We start from the raw sequence: 25,026 nt of genomic DNA, 5'->3' as shown, positions 1-25,026 counted from the left end.
TTATTTGAAAGACAGAGATCACAGTAGGCAGAGAGGCAGGCAGAGAGAGAGAGGGAAAGAAGCAGGCTCCCGCTGAGCAGAGAGCCCAATGAGGGGCTCGATTCCAGAACCCTGGGATCATGACCTGAGCCAAAGGCAGAGGCTTTAACTTACTGAGCCACCCAGGCATCCCTGCATTCGCTACTTAAAACTGTCTTTGTTTCCTAAAACTTGCTAAATGAACTAACTTTAAAAAGAGCCTAATATCTCAAATTTTGTTTACATTCTCCTTTATTTACATTGTATACAGTCCCAATAGCAGATTAAATTTTTTATTCTAGAGTTTTCTATGGAAATATGCAGTACAGAAGTGGTTCTCAAGTTATTTATTCTAATAAGGCATCTGCCATCCTAATAATGTATAGTTGATGACTAACTTTTTATCCTCGTCCTAATGATGTATAGTTGATGACTTTTTTCTTCTAACAATAACATGCTGATTCTAACTTTGAACAGATTTATAAACTACTATTACAGTCCTTGACAGCCACTGATGAACAACACTTATATTCTTTATAAGAACAGGTTTAAAATAGTAATTTTTAGATTTATATGACCTACTATCACTTTAAAATATGTAAATAAGGTCTACACAAAATTCACATTTTTGTTTTCAAAAATTCACATTTTTGATCCACTAACATTTGTCTGCCATGTATGTGCACTTGATTCAAGCTAAGACCATGGAAATGAATTATTTTTTTAATTTAAGTGTTTCAAAGTTTCTCAGTAGTAAATTTATAGCTGAAAATTTCAAAGAGCCCTTAGGTTCAAGTCTACATCCACATGAATGCTTAATTAAGCATATTTATTGTTTGTTGCAAATATACAGATAAGATGTGCAAAGTTACCAGTTTTTAAGAAAAGAATAATAATTAAAATAAACAGTGACAGATTACCATAAACTTATTTGCCACTCAGAAAAGAGACATATTCAGTAATCTAAACTCATAGAAAATCTGAAGGACAGCAAATAAACAATTCCAAATATAGTTACTATGATCTAATTAGCTCAGTCACACTTAATGATAGGAAGACAAAATAGATTTTTTTTAAATTTATTTCTTAGAAAAGACTATGACAGATCTACCTCTTAGCAACCATGCTAGAGAATTTGCAAGAGATCTGTACTTCCTGAGGAAGCAGTGTCAAAGAGCAGAAATTATTCATGTGGTTGTAGTTTTTAGAACATTACCTCCAGAAGTGTAGTTCGAATCCTTCACATTTTTCTTTGCATTTTAAACAGGGGGCTCCAAATCCTTGCTCATGACCTAAGCCCATCTGTTAAGGAGAAAACAATGTGTATTATAATAGTTTTTAAAAATCTTATAAATTCAATAAATTCCACTTACCACTCCTATTGCTATAATTTCAAACAAATCTTTTATGAATATCACATTATTTGGTTAATGATGACACTTAGATACGGATATGGGGACTATAAATACCTACACAACATACCTTTAATTCTTACTGGCTTTTTCATGAAAAGCACCAGAATACAATTGTGTAGAAGACTATAAATACTGTAAGTTGCAAAGAAGTCATAAATTTATCTCTTTGGCTACTACATGCCCTGTATACAATAGGAACAGGAAGCAAAGAGCCAGAGCTCGGAAAGCAAGTCTGCCCCCAATTAACATATTTTGCAGCAAACAAGGAATATGAAAAAGGTTTTAGGAATTATGATTAAAATAATATTATTTCATTTTATTATTTACTATTGATTTATTTTATTAATATATGACCAATTTTATCATTTATAATATCACATTTATTATATTCAAAATATTATTTATTATAAGTATAATAATAATAGCAACAAGCATACATTGAATACCAGAAATAGAAGTAAGCACGTACCTAAATCTTAAAAAATCTCATAAAATGCTTATAAAGTAGGCAATATTATTCTCTATTTTAGAGATGACAACTGAAATTCAGAGAGGTTACAGAACTTGTTTAAGCTCAAAGTGTAAATAAATGGTAGAGAAGTGATCTGGGTCCAGGTCTTTCTGACTCTGAAGCCTGTGCTTTTATGCCTAGGGTGGGAATAGAAGGGATGTACTATTGCCCTTATTATAGCAAACTATTTTTTAATTGTATTAAACAATAATTCTTGGGAACTTGCTGAGACATGACTTAATAAACAGAAAAGGAGAAGGTGCAGATAAGGGAAGGACACAAGAAGGTCATGAAAGCTCTTTTACCCAACTATTGATATTAGAGTAAAAAAGACCAGCCCACTTTACATCAGCACATTGGCAAATCACCAGTGACCAGGTCACTCTGTATTTTAAATATCACATCAGTGACTGCTGACAAATTTGTTACCACCTAGTGCCTGGAGTAAGAGTTCAAGTTGTGTTTTTGCTATGCAATCCAAACCACACTGTTACTTGTTCCTTGAAAGATCAGTCTGACCATGCCCTCAAGTTTAGATGAAGCCCTTCCTTTTTTTCTGAAGAAAATGACCACAGCCTCTTACCATAACTAAGGTGTACTCAGCTGCTCAGGGGAAACGACATTAATTTTAAGTCAGGTCATCTCAAGCCTACTCTCTAAAGGTGATAAAAATCTGTCCAGTACTAACTAAACTTCATCACTTTTGCCATGTCCCCATTACCAATCTTAAAAAGATTTTGAAGTTGTATGCTTTAATACTAGGTGACACTTTCTCTTGCTTGCTTGCTCGTTTTCTTGCCTTTTTTTAGGGAATCAAATTGTTTCCTTGTCACTGATGATCACAGCTCACAGTACAGAAATAGAGTGGTTTAAGCAAAAGAGAGAGAAACCCATTATTTGAATTTTCTTTTCTTTTTTAAGAATCTATTTATTTATTTGAGAGAGAGAGAGAGAACATGAAGGTGGTGTTAGCCAGATGCCGGACTCGATCCCCGCACCCGGGCATCATGACCTGAGCTGAAGGCAGACACTTAATTGACTGAGCCACCCAGGCACCCCTGAGTTTTCTGGTCTTTATAAGGAATGTGATTAAAGAGTTTTCTCCATTACGAAATCCAGACTAAAATGAATGGCAAATCTAAAAAAGGGTACTCTTTTTTAAGCTCTTTCTAATTTTCCATTACAGGAAAGTTAACAATCCTGAATTCATCAGGTGTATGGATTTCCTTCACAGGGTATTTCATGTATTCCTACCAAACTCTGATCCCAAATAAAAATTAAGATGACATTATTAAGGCTTAATCACATAGTTTAGCTTAAATCAGCTGCTTCTAAACTCTCTTGTATATAATTCACAGTAAGAAATACGTTTTATCTCATAACTGAGATATGCACACACACATGAAATTAAATGTCCACAAATTCCTACCTGCTTTCCAATCTGAATCACCCGGACTGAGCAACTCCGGCCTTAATAAAATACTACAAGCACACTGGAAAAATAGCACCTCATTCTCTAATTCTGAATGGAACTTGGAAGCTTAGCTAATATAACTAGAACCCCAATTAGTCAGCAGAGGTTTTACACTAAGGCCCAGTGCTGTTCATTGCCAACTTAGAAAGTCAGCATTGGAAAGGGGCAAATTGTTTCTTTTCTACCTGCTTTTTATCTTTTTACAATAGTGATCAGTTTACCTATAGAATTATTAAAACTGGTGATGTTTCATGAACGTATCTTCTAAAGTGGCCCACATATTCTTATTGCTAGACAGGTCTAGGCATCCCCCGGATGTAAGAGGTCAGGAAACTCAAATCAAGAGGAGGGCGGTTGATGGCACAGCCAGTCAACAGCTTGCTAACCTAACACTCCTTGTCAGGTCGGTACTCCACTGCACTGCGGGTGGACCTCCGCAGAGCATCGGGTGCAAGCCCTTCAGTTTTCCAAAGATTCCCTGGCCCATTTCTGCTTCAAGGAAAAGGACTACAAGCCTCTAAATGCAGATGACTGAGAGTTTTAGAATGGGAACGTACAAATGTGTCAGGAAGGCTGGGGAGGCTCTTTTGAACAAATGATGCTTGAACTGAGCTGAAAGGATGAGCAGCACCTGACTCGGCAGAGGGAAAAGCACATTTAAGGCAGAGGGGACACCTGATGTCAAGGTCTGTGACAGAAGAGGGCATTGTTAGAGCTGGGACACCTTAGGGCACTCGAAAGGTGATCAAATCAGACTTGCAGCAGGCTGGAGTGGGCTTTTTTTTTTTTTCTTTCTCCTTTTCTTTTCCTTCTCCCAAGGAAGAAATAATATTCTGAGGATGAGACTGGTAAGGAACAAGCACTAGAGGAAAGCCATGCAGGCAATGGAGGGGATGGGTGGGGACTGGGGGAGCAAGAGCACCCCTCAAGCTTGGCTAGCTGTGCACAGAGCCCCCTCTGTGGAGACCAGGAACCTGGCTCTGAACAAAGCAGTCATTTGAGGAGAGGGCTCTGCAGCCTACCCCAGAGAGTTCAGAAAGCACTGCTCCAGGGTCCCGCACGCCACTGTCCCGCCCCCCCACCCCCACCCCCGGTTTGAGCCTGAAAGGCCAATGAAATCTCTATCTAGGTTCCTTGGTCCAGTACAGGTTATGACTACCTGAAGAGAGTGGCCCTCCCACCTTTCCAAACACATACACTTTCATTTTCCCCAGATGCTCAGACACAAGGAGGGAGGCGAATCTGAAAATATCACAGAGAAGGAACGAGTAAATGAAAGAGAGTGGAATGAGATCACGGCAATATGATACACTCTCCTGCCATAATTCAATGAAAGCAGTTCTAATTAAAAATAACATACAAATGAAAAAGACACCTAGCTTTCAAAACCATTGTTCATAGCTAAAGGGATTAGAGAGAGTTTCAGACTGGAAATAAAGTTGTTTTCCTAGAGGAATTTCATTAAATTATTTTATAGCTATTAAGTATTTAACTATAAAACTTGAACTTCCTTGAAATCCAGCAATAAAGATCTCCAACCTATGCCACTTCTTGGGTGAGACCTTCTTCATGTTCTGACTCTCTTTATCAACCTCTGTTAGGATAAAAAGGCACAATGCCACTAGTAACAAAGATACATGGTTCATACTCTAGTGTTTTCCCTAGTGTTTGCCCAGGCCCACACCTAGAATGCAATGTGTTCTCTAATCCTGTTAATTCCGATTAATATGAGAAAACTGCACCAGGGCGGACATATCTCTACTGGTGTGAGGCAAACTTCTGTTTCTGTTTCTACCAGAACTTTGGCATTTAGGCATCTGCTATCCTTCCCTTCACAAGTCAAACATATTTCAGATGAAGGAAAGTGTGCTCATCCTACTCAATAACAAAATGAGTTTCCGAGCCAGAGCTGCCCCAGGCACAGTTTCTCGGGTCCTATTCCCAGGCCTCTTTGGGCAGAGGTCACAGGAGCTGGGATTCCCCCAACTCTTCCAAATCTTAGTCCAACGGTCTGGAACTCCATTATCCTCAGCCAGTTTCTCTCCCTCCTTCACTTTTGTGTTCAGGATTCCTGGAAGCGCAGGATCCCGGATTCTTCTCCCTATATCTCTTCCATCTCCTTTATCCTCAGCACAGGCTGCACCTTCTGGTTAGCATCCTTGTGTCCTCAAGGGCCCTGGCTGCGACTCTTAGATATCCAGATCATATAGGTTAGATTCTGCCCAGGCATCTGGGCTTGAGAATTCTTGGGGAGGGGTAAGAACAGGGAAGGCGTTATTTAATGATACCCGGGATGTGTGCAGGGGAATGTGGGAGGGAGTGGTGAAGGGGAGGGGGCACCCAGAAAGTACTGGCTCCTCGGCTAAGGCAAGTGAAGCTAAATGAAGTCCAGATCCCTGGACTAATACAAACACCAAGATATGTGTGCTCACATGTAATAACATGTTGTGAGAATTAGCTATGCCAGGTATTAAGGAAATGATCAAGATCTACATGGCTAACCAGAGAACTGAAAATGCAAAAGGACTGAAGGGAGTCAGGAAAACTGTGATCTGGTCCTAAGGTGTCACTGCCAAGTCCAGTGATTTCAGAAGTCATTTTTCTTCTCTGAGCTTCTTCGTGTAGACAATGAAGGAACTGAGTTAGATCAATTCTAACAAACTTTTAATTCTAAAATTATGACTGAAAATCAGATTTCAGATTAACTTGATCTGAATTTGTTATTCGGCATGGTTTTCTGCTCAACATTTAAACACTAAATAGACAATAGTCATTTGAGAAAGCTGACAGATTATTGGCTCCTATAGGTCAGAATCATTTGGAATTCAGTCTGGAAGAGTAGTTTATAAAGGAAACAAAAAATTTAAGTTCTGAGGGATAAGACACAGTTCTGTTGCATGTAATTATTTTAGCAGCAAATGTGATATGGTATTCCCTGCAGAGTCAACACTTGGTGCGTTAAAAACACATGTTTTTCATAAGCACACAGGTCCCAAAGCTCTCTACTTACTTCATGTAATTTTAGTAACACTTTCTGGCCAGTATCAATACAAGGATATAACAGATTAATTTCTCTTCAGTGTCCAAAAGAGCAAATCCTTTGGGTTGACTATATTTGGAAAAACTACAGTCAGGCTTTGGGAATACCTATCAAAGTTCTTTCAGAAAATAAAAATGACTCTATAGTATTTATCCTGAAATACTAGTCTTAGACAAATAAGATTTTAAAAATATCCTTAACTAGGGGCGCCTGGGTGGCTCAGTGGGTTAAAGCCTCTGCTTTTGGCTCGGGTCATGATCCCAGGGTCCTGGGATCGAGCCCCGCGTCGGGCTCTCTGCTCCTCAGGGAGCCTGCTTCCTCTCTCTCTGCCTGCCTCTCTGCCTGCTTGTTATCTCTGTCAAATTAAAAAAAAAAAAAAATGTCCTTAACTAAAGGTTCCAGATCCTGAACTTACATTACCATGATTTATGCCTCAAAACATCCCTTGTCCCCTGCTTATTCTAGGGTAAAAAATAGGAATGGAATCAATTTCACCATATTCATAATTTCAGGTAACCAGATAGGTTGGCAACATTTCAAGTGACCCTGCTGACCAGGAAAGAGTATTGTATGTCAGATACTTTAAAGAAAAAAGAAAGAAGGGTAGGGAACATCTGGTATTTCAAACATGGTCTGAATTGATTTGGAGATAATTTGAGTCTGGAAGATATTATGCAGTATTCAGGGTGAGATCATCTGATTCATGCTGTTTTCATAACCAAATATCCCTCTGGAGCAAAGAATCATATGTGGTTACTAAACAAGCAAGTGTTACTGAGACTTCTTTAATCATTTTGGAATGAAGCAGACCTAGGTAGATTATAGGAAATATACATATCTTCTCTTTCTCTCTGTACATGTGCATGTTATTTACCTACTTATCACATATGCAGACATACATATATTCATATTACAGTCTTAAAGAAGCATTTTAGATCTCGTTCAAAAAAATGAATATTCTGAACAAAGGAACAACATTTCCAAAAAAATAATTTCTCTCAGCACATGGCTCTTTTAAAAACCGGGTGTGATCTGGGAAGTTCCCCCAACCTGAATCTATTTGATTCATTGGTGACACAAAAATTTAAATTGTTTTAGAATTTTTGTTCATTGGCTGCTTCCCAATCCCTACCAAGATTTGCAGTACCCACCCCCAACCCCCAGAAAAAGATTAGGTTACACAGAAAACCAGACTTAAATATAAAAACAGAGGCATCCTTCAACTTTTGGGTAGTTTGGTAAATTTCTTAGATGAAAATACAAAGAAATACTTTATGATTAAGAGCTACTATTAATCATTTCTAGCAAAATTGCTATATCTTTTTTTTTTTTTTTTTTTTTGCTTGCAAGAACAAAAACTTTCCATCTCTCATTTAAGTTCGACATACTTAAAAGGAATAAGGAAGAAAAAGTTGTCACCACTCACTTGGTTGTACAAGCTGGGGCCCAGAGTCGTCCTTGTCCCTGTCTAGCCATGCTTACTATGCTCCAAGTCTTGCTGGTCTCTCCTCTAAATACTCCACGTTTATTCCCCTCACCGCCACTCCACTGCTCAGTTTCACACTTCTATCATGTCAACCTGGGACCACTCTCCTCAATGATCACTCCCTTTGATGGTGTCTTACTGCCACTCTCAAAATTATTTTAATAAAATCTAAAGGTGATTACAACATTCCCCTTGTTAGATGCTTTTACTTAGTTCAATGAATTCCACAAGTCTTAACATGGCAGAGAAGGTTGTTTTCAATCCACACCTCTCTCTTGTTTCTTCTACTCTCTTCCTCACAAAGCTCTGCTTCCCAAAGGAGCTTCTCCCCTTTGTTGGATCTCATTCCTTCTCCTCCCTCTAGCAAAATCCTACTTTGTGCATACCCAACTCAAACATCAGTTACTATGCGATGCCCTTCTTGGACTATTCTCAGCCAAGTACTATAGTCCCATCAGTCTATTACTTAGTCCTTTTTTACTGTGCTATGACTGTTTAACCTCAGTTTACCCCATTAGATTACAAGTTTCTCGTTCATATTTGAATCCTCATGCTTGCCACAGGGCCCAAACTTGACAGAAATGCCAGAAAGTTTTATTTAATATTTGCCTTAATTATCTAATGACCTTTAACATAGTACTTTTATCTCACAAGTTCACATAGTACTTTTACCCCAGGAAATCCCATTGGATTTCAAAAAAGAGAGAGAGAAAAAAAAAAAAGCAGCTCTCGTAGGGCTAGTTATTGCCCAGCATGGTTCTAAGATGGATCATCTCATTTTATCCTTGCAACAACCCTATGAAAGTCTCTGAGATACTCTTAATTATCATCTGCATTTTCATCCAGATGAAGAAACCAAAGCAGAGAATTTTTAATTTGTCCCAGGTTAATTAACTTAACTTAATTTTTAAGTTGCATTGCAGAATGCCTATTCTTTACCATTAGTGCCTAAATGTAGGTCATGAACATGGAAAGATCCTGGGTTAGATAACTACTTAGTAAGTTAGTTTTTTAAAAATAGAAATAAATAGAATATTTAACTTGAGACCAAGGATTATAGCTCAAGAATAGAATAATCAATTAAGGGTCTTTAGTTATAAGATACGACTTATACAGAAGCAATTGGGAATAAAACTCTTCACTGTAGATTCTAGGATTCATTTCCATATTCCTTCAGTTTTTCAGTGCCGTAAGTGCAAAGCCAGAGCTCTACATGAATCTGTATCATAAAATTCACTGTGAGCCAAATGGACCGACATTTTTATTCACACACAGTAGTAAACCATCACATAGATTATTGTGTTAGGGAAGAAAAGGAAACAAGTGATCTCTTTCAACCTAAATAGTTTATACTAAATTATATTCTGGAGGTACTGTGTCACTCTTCCTGGAACTTTAACAAATTAAGTAGATAACTCCCACTCAATCTGTCCCTACATTTTTTTAAGGCAGTACCAGAATCAGGTAAGCAACATACGGACTGTCACCAAGGCAACTTGTCTACTTCAGTCTGAGATGTAATCAGGTGACAGCAGATCTTCTAAGACATCTATACAATTTCAATAAATATGATAACTTTTTGACAAAGATCAGAAGTAGATCCTGCTGCTTTTTTTCTAGTTCCGATAGGATACCTTGAAACATTTCTAACTACACTTTTTCTTCATGAGCAGTGGTGGTTGTGATGGTGGAGCTAAAAGTACCTCACCACCATTTGTTAAGGTGTTAGCACTGCCAGGCATAGCACATATACCATCCCATTCAGTTCTCCAGACAAGCTATGGCAAAGTGTTTTCTTTCCTGTTTCACAAAGAAGGGAAGTAGGACTTGGACAGATTGAGTAATTTGTCCAAGGCTGCCCAACTAGCAAGTGGCAGAACTGAGACTTGAATCTTAGCAATTATAACTCCAAGTCCTGAGCTCTTTACTCCAAAGCCATCATTTTTCCTTCTCCAAAATGAGAGTTTGAAGATAAATAATAATTTAAATAAGTAATATTTCTCATCTGTAACTTCTCTGGAACATTTGGTTTTGATCTGAAAAACTGTCTATTCCTCACTAGCCGGGAGCTCCTCCTTCCTGGACAAATGTGAGACTGGTTATAAGGAACCTGAACGTCTGCACACCAGCTGCACTAACACTGAAGGCCCTGAGGTGATTATTCACACATGCAGAAGGGCCTGCAAAAGAATGGGGTGCAAGTCAAGGAAAGTCTCCAGGGTCCTGACACAAAATAGGTCTCTTCCAAAGTTATATCAAGAGAAAAAGTGTTTTAAGAGAAACAATGAATCCAAAATATATTTATATCACCCCCTGGAAAAAATAAAATAAATAAAACAATGAAATACAGATGAACAAATTAAATCTCAAAGTTGGAAGATGCTTATTCAAACTATGTAGACTTAACATTGGTACTGAAAATTATTTGCTATGTTATATATCTATTATCTATATATATAGATAACAGATATATATAGATAATAGATATATAACATAGCAAATAATTCTTATATACATATAGAATATATATGTATATATTCTATATATCTATGTATCTATATCTATATATATTCTATATAATGTATATATAGATAACAGATATATATAGATAATAGATATGTAACAGCAAATAATTCTATATATACATATAGAATATATATGTATATATTCTATATATCTATATCTATCTATATATCTATATCTAATCTATTCTATATAATATATATGTAGATAACAGATATATATATATATATATGACCTACATACACATTATATAGAAGATACCATATAGTGGCCAAGGGTAATATAATGAGGTAAAAATTGAAATAATACTTTTCATTTTTTTCAAATCACTAAATTTCTAGATTTATAATGTTAAATGTCTGTATTGGTTACAAATTACCCCCAAAACTCAGGGCCTGAAATAAACATTATGATCTCACAGTTTCTGTGAGTCAGGCCATCTGGGAGGGGCTTAATGAGGTGAACTGGCTCAGGGCCTCTTGCCACATTGCAATCAGGGGTCAGCTAGGGATGCAGTCACATCACAAGGCCCAAATGGGGCCAAGACCCACTTTCAAGCACCCAAGAATGAGAGCATCCAAGACAGAAGCTCTGGCCTTTAATCTTGGAAGGGATATATAATCATTTCTGCCATGTTATACTTTTTGGTAGCAATTGACCAGGTTCAGCTGATACTCAAGGGGAGAGAAATGCACAGGGGTATGAATTCATGTGGTTGTGAATCAAATGGGAGCCATCTTAGAAGCTGCCTTGGGGCACCTGGATGGCTCGGTTGAGTCAGTTAAGCATCAGACCCTTGGTTTTGGCTCAGGTCATGATCTCGGGGTCCTGAGATTAAGCCCTGCACTGGGCTCTGTGCTCAGTGTGGAGTCTGTTTGAGGTTCTCTCTCTCCCACTCCCCCTGCTTCCTTTGCCCCTCCCCTGCTCTCTCTCAACTAAACAAATCTTAAAAAGAAAATAAAAAGCTGTCTCTACAATCTTTTCTGTTTTGATTTTAAATCCAAAGACAAGTGATTTATGATGAGACAGACATATTACAAAGGGAGGGGATATAGGGTGTGCTTATCTACCACTCATCTTTATTTTTTTTCCATTTCAAATGTTTAAGTGTCTCTTTACCCAAATGGGCATAGTGAACAGAACTTTGCCCCTTCCTTATAAATATTTTTATTCCTCTCGATTTGTTAGCTGCTCAGTCAGGTGCAGGGAACAATCTTCCAGAAGATAGGGTAGAATATGATTTTTAGTCTCTAAGTCTTATTTTCCATTGATCTCAGCACATATACATACTTTTGGTAATACATATATACATACACATACTGCTTGTGTTTTAGAACACAATCATAAATTGGAATATAAAATGTCAAGTTTGAATAGCAAGAAATTTTCAGAAATCTATTTAAGAGAAAAATTTTACTATTTTTATACTATTTATATATATATTTATGTTATATCCTTAATAAATACATTAAAAATAAAAAAAAGATTTATATAAACTTTATTCTATTACATAAATTTATTTGATGATAGAGTTAAGGAAAAAAAATTAGAGCACTTCTTTGTGATGTCAGAATGCAAATTACTTGATTCCAATTAGGCAGTAGTTATAGTCAGGAGTTCCTAACTGTACTGCTTACCTCTTCAAAGCCTAATGTAACCTTAGAGTATTACGAGGGAAAAAATAACTTAGAAAAATCTACACTTATTTTAGGTAAGCAAATGATTAAAAATGTATTGTGTGTTCAGTTTATACTAGTTCCTTATAAACATTTTTCAAACTGACTACTATCAAATTATTTTTATACTATTGCTTAAAAGAAGTTGCTTGAAATGTTCACTAATAGAATACCTCCTCGCAGACTCTATTCAAAGAAGGCATTATCCTCAATCTGTTACTTTGAGAAGGACAATCCAGGCTATAACAATGTCACAATAACAGGTTATGACTGCTACTGAAATGATTTCTTACTTAGGATCGGCTGAGCTCTGGCTCCATGGAAGGACACTGCAGTGGCATGTGCTTTTATACACAGCCCTCAAAACCTCCCAATTATTAGCTATAAAAGGGATTTTTAAAACCTGATTCCAAAAGGCATCTGTAGTAGCCCCTTAAAAGAATTTTTATAACAAGCAATCCTAATTTGGTCTTGTGTCACTACCTCAACAGCTGACACTAAAAAGTGTATCCCACACATGGCTGTATCTTCAGAGGCTCTTATTAATACTCTGTATATCCTAAAACTTGAGTGTTGCCATCATTTTTGCCAGGGCTAAGGGCTATAATATTATTTCTTTAGGAGTAACTTATTATAACAGATGAATGAGGGTGTGGGGAAGGTAACTATATACTTGTTTTACTTATTGCCCTTAACTGCTTATCTAATCAGAACACATACAGGAAGAGAGCAGAACAGGTGTGCTTTTGCAGAGCAGAGAATGAAGGGAAAGGCTTGAGGCTCTGGCTGAGCCATCGAGGAGGCTGCCCATGGGAACAAGAGGGTCCAAAGGAACCTGGAGAGTCAAGCCCAATGGAGAGAAGGCATAGAAAAGGAGAGGGGTAGGGAGGATAAAAAGCACAAAAAGACAGTCTTCTCATTTTCTACTTTAGCCCAGAATTGGCGTTCAGGGACATTTAGAAAAAAAAAAAAACAAAGTCCAATAGCACAGACAGGGGTCTTGGAAACTGCATGTTGTCACAAAATTCTTGATGATATATTCAGGTGCCTGTTAAAGGGTTTGAAGTTCTATGCAGAATTTTCTTCCTTCTAGGTTGAATTTCTTGATAGTGATCACGATTCATCTATTTATTGTCTATGTGCAAGCACCACCACACTTCGTGCTTTAAAATGTCCATTTCAATTATCCTTATACCCCTGAGAGATCAATAATTGTAACCCATTTTCTGATCAAGATCCCAAGGTTTAGAGTGTTAAATAACTTTGCCAAATTCACCCAGCTTGTAAGTGTCAGGGCAAAGAAATGAACCCAGGATTCTAAAGCTGATAACTGCTGCAATTCAGCTTCTCCAAACATTTACTTATTGATGTCAAAGTCTAGTTACCTAAACAAAACTGATCAGGGAACATTAACAGCATTAATAATTAACACTCATTAAGCACTTGCTAACTGTGCTGTTTACATGCATTGCTTTGTTTAATGACAAAATTACCCAATAAGGAAGTATTTTCCATGTTTTATAGATAAGCTCTCTGAGGCTAATAAAGCTAAGAAACTTGTCGAGATTTCTAGGGGTGTATCAAACCAGAATTCAAACCTCTGTCTGGAGCCATCAAAGTCTGTTCTGCAGCCTCTAAAGTCTCTAACTGTGCTCCACCAGAGTGGGCAACAGTGGACCACAGGATGATCCTATCCTCTGGGTTGACTTCATCTGGTCCATGAGAAAGTAGCAACAAATAACATCTCTATTGTTTTCACCTGTGACATCTTAAAAGCAATATGGATATTAAGCCATCAAAATCTGTCTTGCCTGACTTTACCTTTAATTTCTCCCAATTTCTCTTGGGTTAATTTTCTGTTCTGCTACCAATGGCACAGACTAACACATAGCAACATTTGAATATTTGTGAAACCTACTTTCAATTTGTTGCAGTAACAGAATTTGTAACTCCTCTTAGAAATCTTTGGCAACTTGCCATTCCCCAGAAAAATGAGCCCTACATTTATTTACATGGAGATCACATGACTTAGGTGGAGTGAATTTGAAGAGGTCTGAGTCTAAAAGCTAAAAGAAGAATGCCCAGAATGAGAAAAGGATCCTCTAAAAATCAAGAAAGGGATACTGCAAGGTTAATTTTCTTTTATAATTTTTCAAAAGAGCTTTTGAAATATCAGTAGTCTGGGATACTGTGTAGAATATCTTCTCAGAATAGACTCTGATACATGAGAGATCTTCAGGAAATTATAATTCAGCCCACAAAATTCAACAGTCCCACTTTGGCATGTGTGCTAGATTGAAGTAATGATCCCAATTCTTCATTGTTAGGTAGCGGTATTAAACATTCACACCCCTTATTATGCTTAGTGAAATAAGTCAATCAGAGAAAGACAATTATCATATGATCTCCCTGATATGAGGAAGTTGAGAGGCAACAAGGGGTTTGGGGGTAGGAAAAGAATAAATGAAACAAGATGGGATCGGGAGGGAGACAAACCATAAGAGACTCTTAATCTCACAAAACAAACTGAGGGTTGCCGGGGGGGGGGGGGGGGAGGGTAGAGAGAGGGTGGTGGGGTTATGGACATTGAGAAAGGTATGTGCTATGAAGTGTGTAAACCTGGCGATTCACAAACCTGTACCTCTGGGGCTAATAATACATTAAATGTTAATTTAAAAAATTATAAAAAAAAAATTCACACCCTTGCCATAGCCTCACAGTCACCAAAATGGACCTCTCCTCTCTTTGACTTGAGTTTGGATACATGGCTATTGGGGAATAGCAGAGGTTTAAAATGTGTTTCTACAGTTGGGCATGCCCTCTACCACTCCAGCCTTTACTTCGGGGATCCCATGACCTAAAGAGGATGAAAGATATATGGAGTCAAAGTGATCCCAACCGACAACCTGGAACCAAACCCAGCCTAAACAAATAAGACCCAAGTGTGAGATTTCCACCTCTACTTCAAGAGATGATACAGTGTAATAAATAAGAATCAGGGTTAGGATGGAGAAACAGATCTTTAACAGCAAGCTCAGTAACACTCTTCCACAATTTGAGCCTGTAACTGAGGAAAATCAGAAATTACTGCAGATCATCTACCTGGGCTTTATTTTAGAAGAGTCAAACTGAATATGTTAATGGGGTAAATAACAAAGGTTTACTGACTTTTCCCTTTTCACTGACTCTTCTCTTGGTTCATGCTATTCATTCTTCCTGCAGTGCCTTCTTTGCCTAATGAAACCCTCTTTACCCAGTAGGAGTTAGTTTGAATGTCGTTTCCTCCATAGAACACTCCCAAATCCATCCAAGTTAATTACTGCTGCTTTGGAGAATTCATAATAGTTGTCGGTATTCCTGTGATTGCAGTGCTACTCAAAAATGCGGCAGTCTCGGGGCGCCCGGGTGGCTCAGTGGGTTAAAGCCTCTGCCTTCGGCTCAGGTCATGATTCCAGGGTCCTGGGATCGAGCCCCACATCAGGCTCTCTGCACAGCAGGGAGCCTGCTTCCTCCTCTCTCTCTGCCTGCCTCTCTGCCTACTTGTGATCTCTGTCTGTCAAATAAATAAATAAATAAACCTTAAAAAATAAATAAAATAAATTTTAAAAAATGCGGCAGTCTGTGAACTACTGGTTATTAGTCTGTGATGAGACATATAAAGAAACTGAGAGTAAGCTATGAGGGATTATTAGCAATTTGACAGTAATTTTATGGCGATGCAGTTAATTTTTTAACTGGCCTCGTCTCTGTCTTTTTTTCTTTTAGCAATTCATTTTTATTGTTTTTTTTTTAAATACTGGCCAATGAAAGATTCAAAATTTAAAAAAAAAAATGGTTCCTCACCACAGCTATTTTGAGCAATCCTATGTTATAGCACTTACATCATTCTATCCAGCACTACAGTTAACTTACATATCTGCCCTACATATCTGTTCAGTTTGTCTGTCTGCCTTCTTTTACCGACCAAAGCTGACATCACAGCATTTTGGGGATACACACTCAACAAGTGGCATTGATAGAAATGGAGTTTTTGTAATCGTACATTTTAAACTGCCCTTTAATATTCTCTATGAAGAACAGAGGGTAACTTTGTTTTGTTTAACCCCCAATTACTTTTATTGTAGGCTTATACCTCATGAAGGAAGAAATATTCTTTACCATTACTTTGTGACTCACTCTATGAAGACTTTCAGAGGTTATACTCAAAGAAACAAAAATCCACCTGACTTATGCAAGATCGTTTTGCAATGAAACATGCTATTACTTTATCTTCAAACAAAGCAAGGGCAAGTTCACTGTGGCTGCAGACTTATTAAGGGACTCAGCACCAAAGCATTTGTGGGGGCTCTCAGCCTCTTTTTTGCTAGGCCTGCTCCTTAGGTAAGAAGCTATCCAACAGACCACCTGAAACCTCTTTTACAGTTTTGCACAGTGGTCAGAATGTCAAAATAATAAACACAGGCTGAATCATTTGTGATTTGAGAATGATCCAGCATTTCAGAGATTAAATATATTTGTTAGCAGCAGACTTGTTGTCATGTGGCAGGTGAGATGTCAGCAGTCCTCAGTGCCTGGCTTCTCAAATACAGCTTCCCTTCATGCCTTGCTCAAACCCAAGAAGCCCTGCATTCTTAGTAGACTACCCAAGGACCAGACAAACTGGGAATCTTAAACTATGCTCTTTTCCTTTTTAGAATATAACCAAAATAAAAGCAGCAATACCTGGAATGAACTGATTTTTATAGCTATTTACTTCTCAGTGTGGCAGAAACAAAGTACTTCCATAGCATGTTCTCAAAATATACCTCATGAATTTCTTCTGGTTCTTTTTTTTTATCACCTTCTGTTCTTTCCTAATATTTTTGTCATAGGCAATGGGTAGTGATTATAGTAGTTGATTGAGAAAGAAAGAAGAGAGAAGCAATTAAGAAGTCATTTTAGGGGCACAGCATGAATTTACATTCGAAAATTATAGTCATGCATACTCTTATCTCTCTAATTCCCTATTATTTATGTAGGGAGTTAAGTAAATTGGATACTTAGGGAAAAAAAAACAGGTGAAACAATTCTAAATATGACTGGAGCTCTTTTATAGGAAAGTCAAAGACTGGAGCTGGATAACAGAAAAGCATAACCTCTACATTTAATCCTCTAATAACAATGCTTAAGACAAATTTTAATACATGGTCATTTACCCAAAGAGCAGGTGTGAACTTACCAGTTACCAAGTTATTTTTCCTTAAAAATCCTGAAAATCTATGAAGTTTGATACCTGTTTTCAATTTGGATAGTCTGTTTCCCTCTCCTCGAAAAAGTTGATTTCATAATTCGTAATTTATATAATGTTCCCTGAATCTCACCACCTTGTAAATAGCAAAATAATTTCCTATAGGTACTATATATTAATGATCCAATGAGCAGATTTTAAAAAATCAGTTTCATGGCAGTAGTTACCAAACAAAGACTAGTAATGACTGTAAACAGAAAACGTAATCCAGAAATGCCTGGGTGGCTCAGTTGGTGAAGCAGTTGCCTTCAGTTTAGGTCATGATCCCAGAGTCCTGGGATGGAATTCCACATTAGGCTCCTTGCTCAGCTGGGAGCCTGCTTCTCCCTCTGCCTGCTGCTCCCCCTGCTTGTGCACTCTCTCTCTCTCTCTCTGACAAATAAATAAATAAATAAAATCTTTAAAAAAAAACCAAAAACCCACAATCCAGTAATGACTCTTGTAGGGCATTTCTAACTAGGAAGAAGACTTAGTTTGTGTAACTTTACAGGTGTAATGTAACTAATTATAGCCTTATCCATTTATGAGCTTTTTCACATTCTAATATGTAAATGCTGCTTTCTCATTCCTTTTACATTTGCCAATAAGATAAATAATAATTCCTAATTACAAAGTTTGCCAAACCAGGAACCAATACTATGAATTACTACTAAAAATGCCCCTTCTCTGTGTTAGAATTCTAGTGTATTGCTGACCAGTAAGTAGTATTTTATTATATTATATTCCATTATATTATATTATATTATATTATATTATATTATATTAATGGGTATAATCCCAGTTGTGCTTTTGATCATTTATTTTGATATTTACTTTTTTGCTCTATCATTCCTTTTAAGAGTGTAAATTCTATGACACAAGGTACCTTACCTTTTCTGCTCATACTACACTCACGAAGTCTAGAACAGTGCTTGGCACATGAAGTACTCATAATTTTTAAATAAATTATCTTAATTTGGGAAAGAACTTTTAAAGACAATAAAAACTCCATTATTTTTTCATTTTCTTGTAATTAAATACTAAGAAAAGTGATATATCACACCTAGGCTTATCTGACCTATGCTAATGGAGCAGTTTATTATGCATTTGAAACTTCATACTATACATTTAAAATAAAATAAACTTAATGTCTTCAAATACTTTACAAATCTTATAAAGGTGAATTAAGTAAAAACAAGTTGCAAAGAGTTAAAATTTATTAAAAATTATTTAATTTATAGGTTTCCTCATGAAATTCACAGAACTGCATAACATTATACACTATACTATTTTATTAAAATCACACATATTTCTATATTCTTGCCTTATGTGATTTCTAAGCACTGTGGAACATTATGACACTTGGTAATTTATCAAAGTCAAAAAGAGTCACAGGGTCTGAAGAAACCTTAGAAATCACTTGATTCCCCTATTGATTTTTATAGATATGGAAACTGAGAACTAAAGTGGCCAACATCACAGACACTAGAGTAGACGAGGATCCACTAACTCAGCTCAGAATGATGTCACTGACATCATACTGATAAATGGAAATGAGAAAGCTGATATACTACAGATCTCTCCATTCATGACAGGTCTTTACATATACTGGGTGCTTACTGACATTTTCTGGTTTTGGAGCACACTGTGATATGGTTTGTAAAAAAAAAAAAAACTTATATTCAAATTAGCGTGGGGCCAAACTGTTTTCCTACTTATAGTTCTCAGAACAAAGAACATCGGAAGTAGTTCTCTTGTCAATTTATCATTTTCTTCCTACTAAGTAGGCCTTTCAGAGTAACCCTTGTTGCTCTCTGATGGCCCTTGAGGTTAATTCCATGTTCACAATGCTGGTATAATCCCAGAGCTCAGGGAGAGCCTCGTGAAATAGTTGATCATTTTGGTGTTTGCCATTGCTTCTTAATAGATGTTCTTGTATCAAGAATGGGAAATTTAAAACAATAATGATGACAACAACAACAACAAAACAGTTCTCCTCCCAGCACTGATTAATTTTTTTTTTTTTTTTAACTCCTCTATTCTTTGCTATCTGGTCTGCTGGTCCAGTGGCACTCTGAGCACTTTGCTGCTGGGGGAAAGAAAGGTTTAGCCTATCAAGCGATGTATGGATAAAGCTTTCTATCAGCTCAGCTTCAGCAGGTAGATGGACTCTTCTACAGCCCAACCCATAAGTGCTTCGATACAGTTCCAGTTGTCACCGATACCCCCAAGCACAGAGCCAAATGCTGGGTCGCTATTGTTCAAGGACCATATTTAGTAGCCAGGAGGCAGCATTACCGTTGCTCCTAACAAAAGCTGGAATGTTGGAAGAATCCTAAAGGCTATGGTCCAGAATATTATTGGAGCTTATAAAATTTCTTTGCCTGTAAAAGTATCTGAGAAGGACTTTTTCACAATATGTTTATTTTATTTAGACTTTGTGACTGTTCAAAGAACGTCTATGGCAACTTACACTAAAGGGTAAATATACAACATTGACAAAACATAAATAAAATACAGAAAACCAGGGTGGTAATTTTATTGGAATAGAAACCACTTCTTCCAAATAATTCCTTAAAACAAAAAATCTGAAATGCTCTTTTGCTTATTTCTTTTTTTATATTAGGGTAATTTATTTAACATATATTTAGCAAACAAGGCAAAGATGTAAGAGGACTCAGGGGCTAGAAGATAGGATGGAGAAGAATGGTTCTGAAGACTATGGCTCAAGATCACAGTTAGGTTAGTCTGAAACTGCCTAAGCCTGCTTCTTTTGTCTTAAAATGAGGCTAAGGTCTACTTCATAGGATTGCTTTGGACAGCAAACAAAACTATGAAAGTATAAATAGGAAAGGAATTCACTGTTCAAGAAGCTTGAAATCTAGGTAAGAAGAAATCATAATCTAGAGGAAGAAAGGAATGAATGTCCGAAGAGTTACAGATTACACACTTTGCGAATTCAGAAGAAAGAGATACTGCTTCTAGCTAGGAACGAGAAGAAAGATTTTCTGGAGGACAGGGCATGGTGGGGAGGAGGGGAGTATCTTGAAGGATGAGTAATATTTAGTATTGTAGATGAGAAAGCGAAGTCAAGGAGTGAGGTGATGGTACGCGGTAATAGCCAGCAGAGAGATAAATCCCCAATTCTACTTCATAGGAGAGCATAAAGGAACAAAATCAATAGAAAACCTACTACAGTTCTATTCAAACCAATATTCAGGGCAAGTTAGAGAAAGTGACTTTTCATATCCAATTAATGTAATGAATCACCCCATGGGTTAGCAGAGATAAAAGCCCAGCTGAGGACCACTTCACTTTCTTCTGTACTTGTTCTGAGAGACAGAGTAACTGCCTCTAAGGCAGAACCCTGGCAGTACCTTGCCCTCCCATTACCCCCAGCTTTGCCAATGATTCTCGCAGCAAGAATGGCTTCAAGCCGAGAATCCAACTGTAGATTTGAACATCCAGGTCACCATTTACTTGCCTTTTCTGCTTCAATCAAGGGCCACCTAAGAGAAAAGTCTCGTTCTAATTCCTAATGGAAATAATCTTTGTGGTTCAGTACTCTTGCCAACTGCAGTCACGTGGTTTCACTATGTTTCTCTGGCTAATGACAGAAGCTTTTAAAACAAGTTTGGATGCTGAGAAAGGGGATTTTTTTGTGACCTGTAATTGTAAAAGTGCATCTCATCTTTTTAAAATAAAATTAAAGAAACAAGGAAGAGAGTCCTGGGAAAAATATGTAAGGCGTTAGGAAGGATCAAAAGACAAAGGTTAGAAAGGAGGCAAGAAATGAATAAGAAGTAAACTTAAAGGCTCTGCAGCAATTCCAGGCAGCCTAAGGGAAATTATGGGACTTCTCCTCCTCTCTGGTATGTTTTTAAAGGGAAAAAAGTGATTCTCATGGGAGAGTAACACAGAAAGGAAAGAGGAAAACAGCTGGCTGTGGGCCATGATTTACCATTCACCACAAAATGAGACTCTGTTTCTGCTTCTGAAAGGCCATTGTTTTTTCCAAGCAGACATGGCCTCTATTATACAAAGTCAATTATAATGAAGAGACATAAAACATAAGGAAGAGATCTAGACAAATAACTCAGAAGACAGGGCACAGACATAAAAGTCACATTCCACTCTAAAATATTAAAACAAAAACTCTGTATAACCAAACTAGCTTCACATCCTAGCAACAGCTCACTTGCTTCAAACAAAACAAAATATAGCAAAATTTAATTATAAAAATCCCTTGTTTTTATAATGGTGGGTTTTAACTCATAATTACTCCAAATCTGTGCAAATGATGTAGACACCCAAGTTCTCCTTTTATAAACCAAGAATCCTATAATAGTATCATCTGCCTAAGTTGTTATGGAATAAGAACAACCTTTAATTCTTTTTACACAAAATATTAATGGGAAAAAAAGGTAACATTTTTCATTTGCCTGGGGAAAATTCATCATGAAATCAAGAGTATAAGGGTTTTAGAAGGAAAAAAATGCCACATATCTTAAAACTGACGTCAAAACAGTTTTATTTAAATGGTTGTGTCTCTGTTCCAACTTCCATCCTGGCTTTTTTAAAGGTACATTCAAACTATTGCTTTACTTGTATACCCAAGCCAAAAAGAAGGGAGACTTGAAAATTAGCCTACCAAAATAAGGTGAGAAGGCTCTGCTAATAGATCAGAGATAAAAATCTTACAATGTTTCCTTCTTCCAATGTGTTAGAAAACATTTTCCAAAAGGAATGCAAGTTTCTTTTTCAGATCACGGCTAAAACTGTAAAATCTATTCCTGGAATCTCCAAACATTTTGTACAGGGAAACTTTTTGTCAAACCCATATAACATCAAGCCTGTCGAGGATGCTACAAAGGCACAGAAAGGATTATGGTTGGCAGTCAAATTGGACATTTTCTTGGGATCCTTTAGTAGTTTCCAAATTATTGGTTGAGGACTCTGCCCTGAGAATCAGTAATGATGACAAGGTAGTGAAACAAGCATTTGTTACTGTCATGGGATTGTAAGAGCTTTAAATTTATAGAATCCTATTTCTCTGGGGTAGAGGAAGGACAGAAGGAGGATTAAAGAAAAGGATAAGATTCTTGGATGAAAAGATAGCCTTTTAAACTAAAGGGGAGATGAAAGAGAAAAATTATACCATATATCAAGGGCATTTCAAAAATCATAATCCACATTTTAAAACTAAGGAAATCGTTTATAAATAATGTCTCAATTTTTCCCTTGTAAGGATATTAATTCTTAACTTTGGACTTTCTCCCTCAGAATTACCTTTTTTGTCTCAAATAATTTCAAATCACTTTTAGATGTTGACCCCTTCCCCTTAAGTGCATTTCCTTTTTCAGAGCAGTTTTATGTTCACAGCAAAATTAAGCACAAGGTATGGAGTTCCCATATAACTCCCTGCCCCCTATCTCCCACATATCCTCCCACAGTATCAACATCCCACACCAAAGTGGTACCTTTGTTACAACTGATGAGACCACACTGACACATCATTATCCCCCAAAGTCCAGAGTTTATTTTAGGGCTCATTCTTGGTATTGTCCATTCTATGCAATTGTACAAATATATACTGACATGTAGCTGCCATCGTAGGTAGCACACAGAATATTTTTACTGCCCTAAAAAATCGTCTGTGCTTCACCTATTCATCCTTTCCTCCCCCAAAGGGTGCTGACTCTTAAAAAGTAGTTTTTGCTTTATAAGCACAGTCAAGACTTCCCAAATTTTAGACAGGTATTAAGTAGCTCTTACCCACTTGAAAAAATAAGCAGTTTTCAGCAACAGAAGGCTAACTAGGCAGCAAACAAAATGCTTTCCTAGTGGCAAGCAAGATTAACAAATGTTGTGTCATTTAAAAGGTCAAGAATAAGAAACCAAAAGGGAAGAGAATAGAATACAATAACATTACTCTTATAATTTACATTATGTTTTCCTGTCCTTAGATTCCCTTTTGAGTGCCAGTTCTACTCATATGTGATAAACTGCTTTTCTACTGCAAGTTTTTATATTTCAGCAGCTTCCTAACCTAATATTTTACATTCATCTACATTTTCAAAAATCCAATTCTGGGCATGAAACAGAATGTTTAAGTCAAGAACTCTGTCTTTAGCAGATCTTTAGCAGATGAAATAATAGCAACATTGGGAACCATAGTGGACAAAAGAAGAAAATTAGGTTCTATTTTTTCCTCCTTTTTCTCTCTCTAAAACTCCCTTCTCTATTTGATAAGGGACAGCTAGCTTAAATTTACCGCAAAGTAAACAGGAGCAATTCCCCGGAATGAGACCTTTCACAAAGAATGTTACACTGGAATGTGACATCAGCATTCCTTCTGAGTCACAGTCTGGTGCCCACCCCTTTCTCCCAAGAGACTTGAGGCTCCCATAATCAGGGAGCAGCTCAGGTAGGGCCGTGGGTCCTGAAGCCCCAAGGGGAGGCAGAGGGAGCACGGGGGCTGGGGGCACAGCCAGGCGGGAAACGTCCCTGGCGTTAAACCACTAGTGACTATTGCCCCTTTGGGGCTAGCTGCCGAAGAGGAAGAACGTTTTCTCTGAGAGATAAAGCACTAAGAGGGAGGCAGTGCGTGGAACGTCAATAATGACTGACAAAAAATTTAAAAAAAAAAAAAGTAAGAAAAGAAAAAAGAAAAAAATCATTTTCACGTTATCACCAGCCGCGAATGCGAAGGAAGTGCATTAAATCAGCGCTCACTTTGAGAGGCAGAGCAGCCAGGGTGGGAGGGGAGGTCTGAGCTGTCAAAGTCACATCACTGCTCCTAAACCACAAAGGCTTAATAAAGTTGAACTTCCTGAGACAGGAAGAAGAAGTGTCACGATCTCGCCCGAACTCGCCCTGCCCTCATCCTTTTCTTCTGGGGAGGCATAGGCGCCGCTGAAACATACTGAGGAAAGTTTCAAACACCTCCAACCGTTGGACGTGGTTAGACGGGGAGAAATGTCCCGCGCCCGTTCTCGCTCTCGCGCCCGCCTCTCCCCCGCACCCGGATTTCAGGAGTTAGGCGGGCTGCCAGGCATCTCGGCTACCGGCAGAGGCGGGTACCTGGCCCGGGGGTACCGGAGACCCGGGCCGGGCTCGCGCCGGCCGTCCCCGTGCGCCCCACCCGCCGCCCGCAGCCAGAGGGCGGTGTCCCGCGCAGGTGAGGCGGCTGCTGCCCGCCGCCCGCGCCCTCCTACCTTTTTCACTTTGGCCTCCAGGTCCATGTTTGTGTGTCAAAGGAGTTCCTCCTCCCGTCCAGGATCTCACGCCCAGGATCGCCTGGCCTCCGGCTTCGCTGCGGGTACTGGGGGAGGACCTGCGGGGACTCCAGCGCCGCTGCCGGAGCCACTAGCCGGCGCCGTCAAACTTCCGCCTCCCCGTCCGCCGCAGCCAGCCTGCTGGGGGGACCCGGGAACAAAGAGGCCCAGGCAGCCAATGGCAGCGGGGCAGCGCCGGCCAGCCGCCAATCACCGAGCGCCGCACGCACCTTCGCGGCCCGAGCTGGTCGCAGGCAAGGTGAGGGGCGGAGTCGCATTCCGGTAGCCCTGACCTGGTCTCTTTCGATGCACTGTGCGTCTGCAGATCCTCTCCAGAAGA

The 25,026-nt window shown here is 38.2% G+C and overlaps 1 protein-coding gene across 1 annotated transcript in view; it reads right to left on the bottom strand.

The window, feature by feature from the left end:
• The window catches only part of TES (testin LIM domain protein), a 46,074-nt gene extending 21,253 nt beyond the window's left edge, over positions 1 to 24,821 (bottom strand). The window contains exons 1-2 of the mRNA XM_080818436.1: positions 24,627 to 24,821; positions 1,235 to 1,320 (exon numbers count right to left, since the gene is read on the bottom strand). Coding sequence (XP_080674562.1) covers positions 1,235 to 1,320; positions 24,627 to 24,653 — 113 coding nt within the window. The 5' untranslated portion in view covers positions 24,654 to 24,821. The remainder of the gene's footprint in view (positions 1 to 1,234; positions 1,321 to 24,626) is intronic.
• Positions 24,822 to 25,026: the final 205 nt, after the last annotated feature.

The sequence above is a fragment of the Martes martes genome, assembly GCF_963455335.1.
Source record: "Martes martes genome assembly, chromosome: 11".
Lineage (NCBI taxonomy): Eukaryota > Metazoa > Chordata > Mammalia > Carnivora > Mustelidae > Martes > Martes martes.
This window is presented reverse-complemented; position numbering and strand designations above follow the sequence as displayed.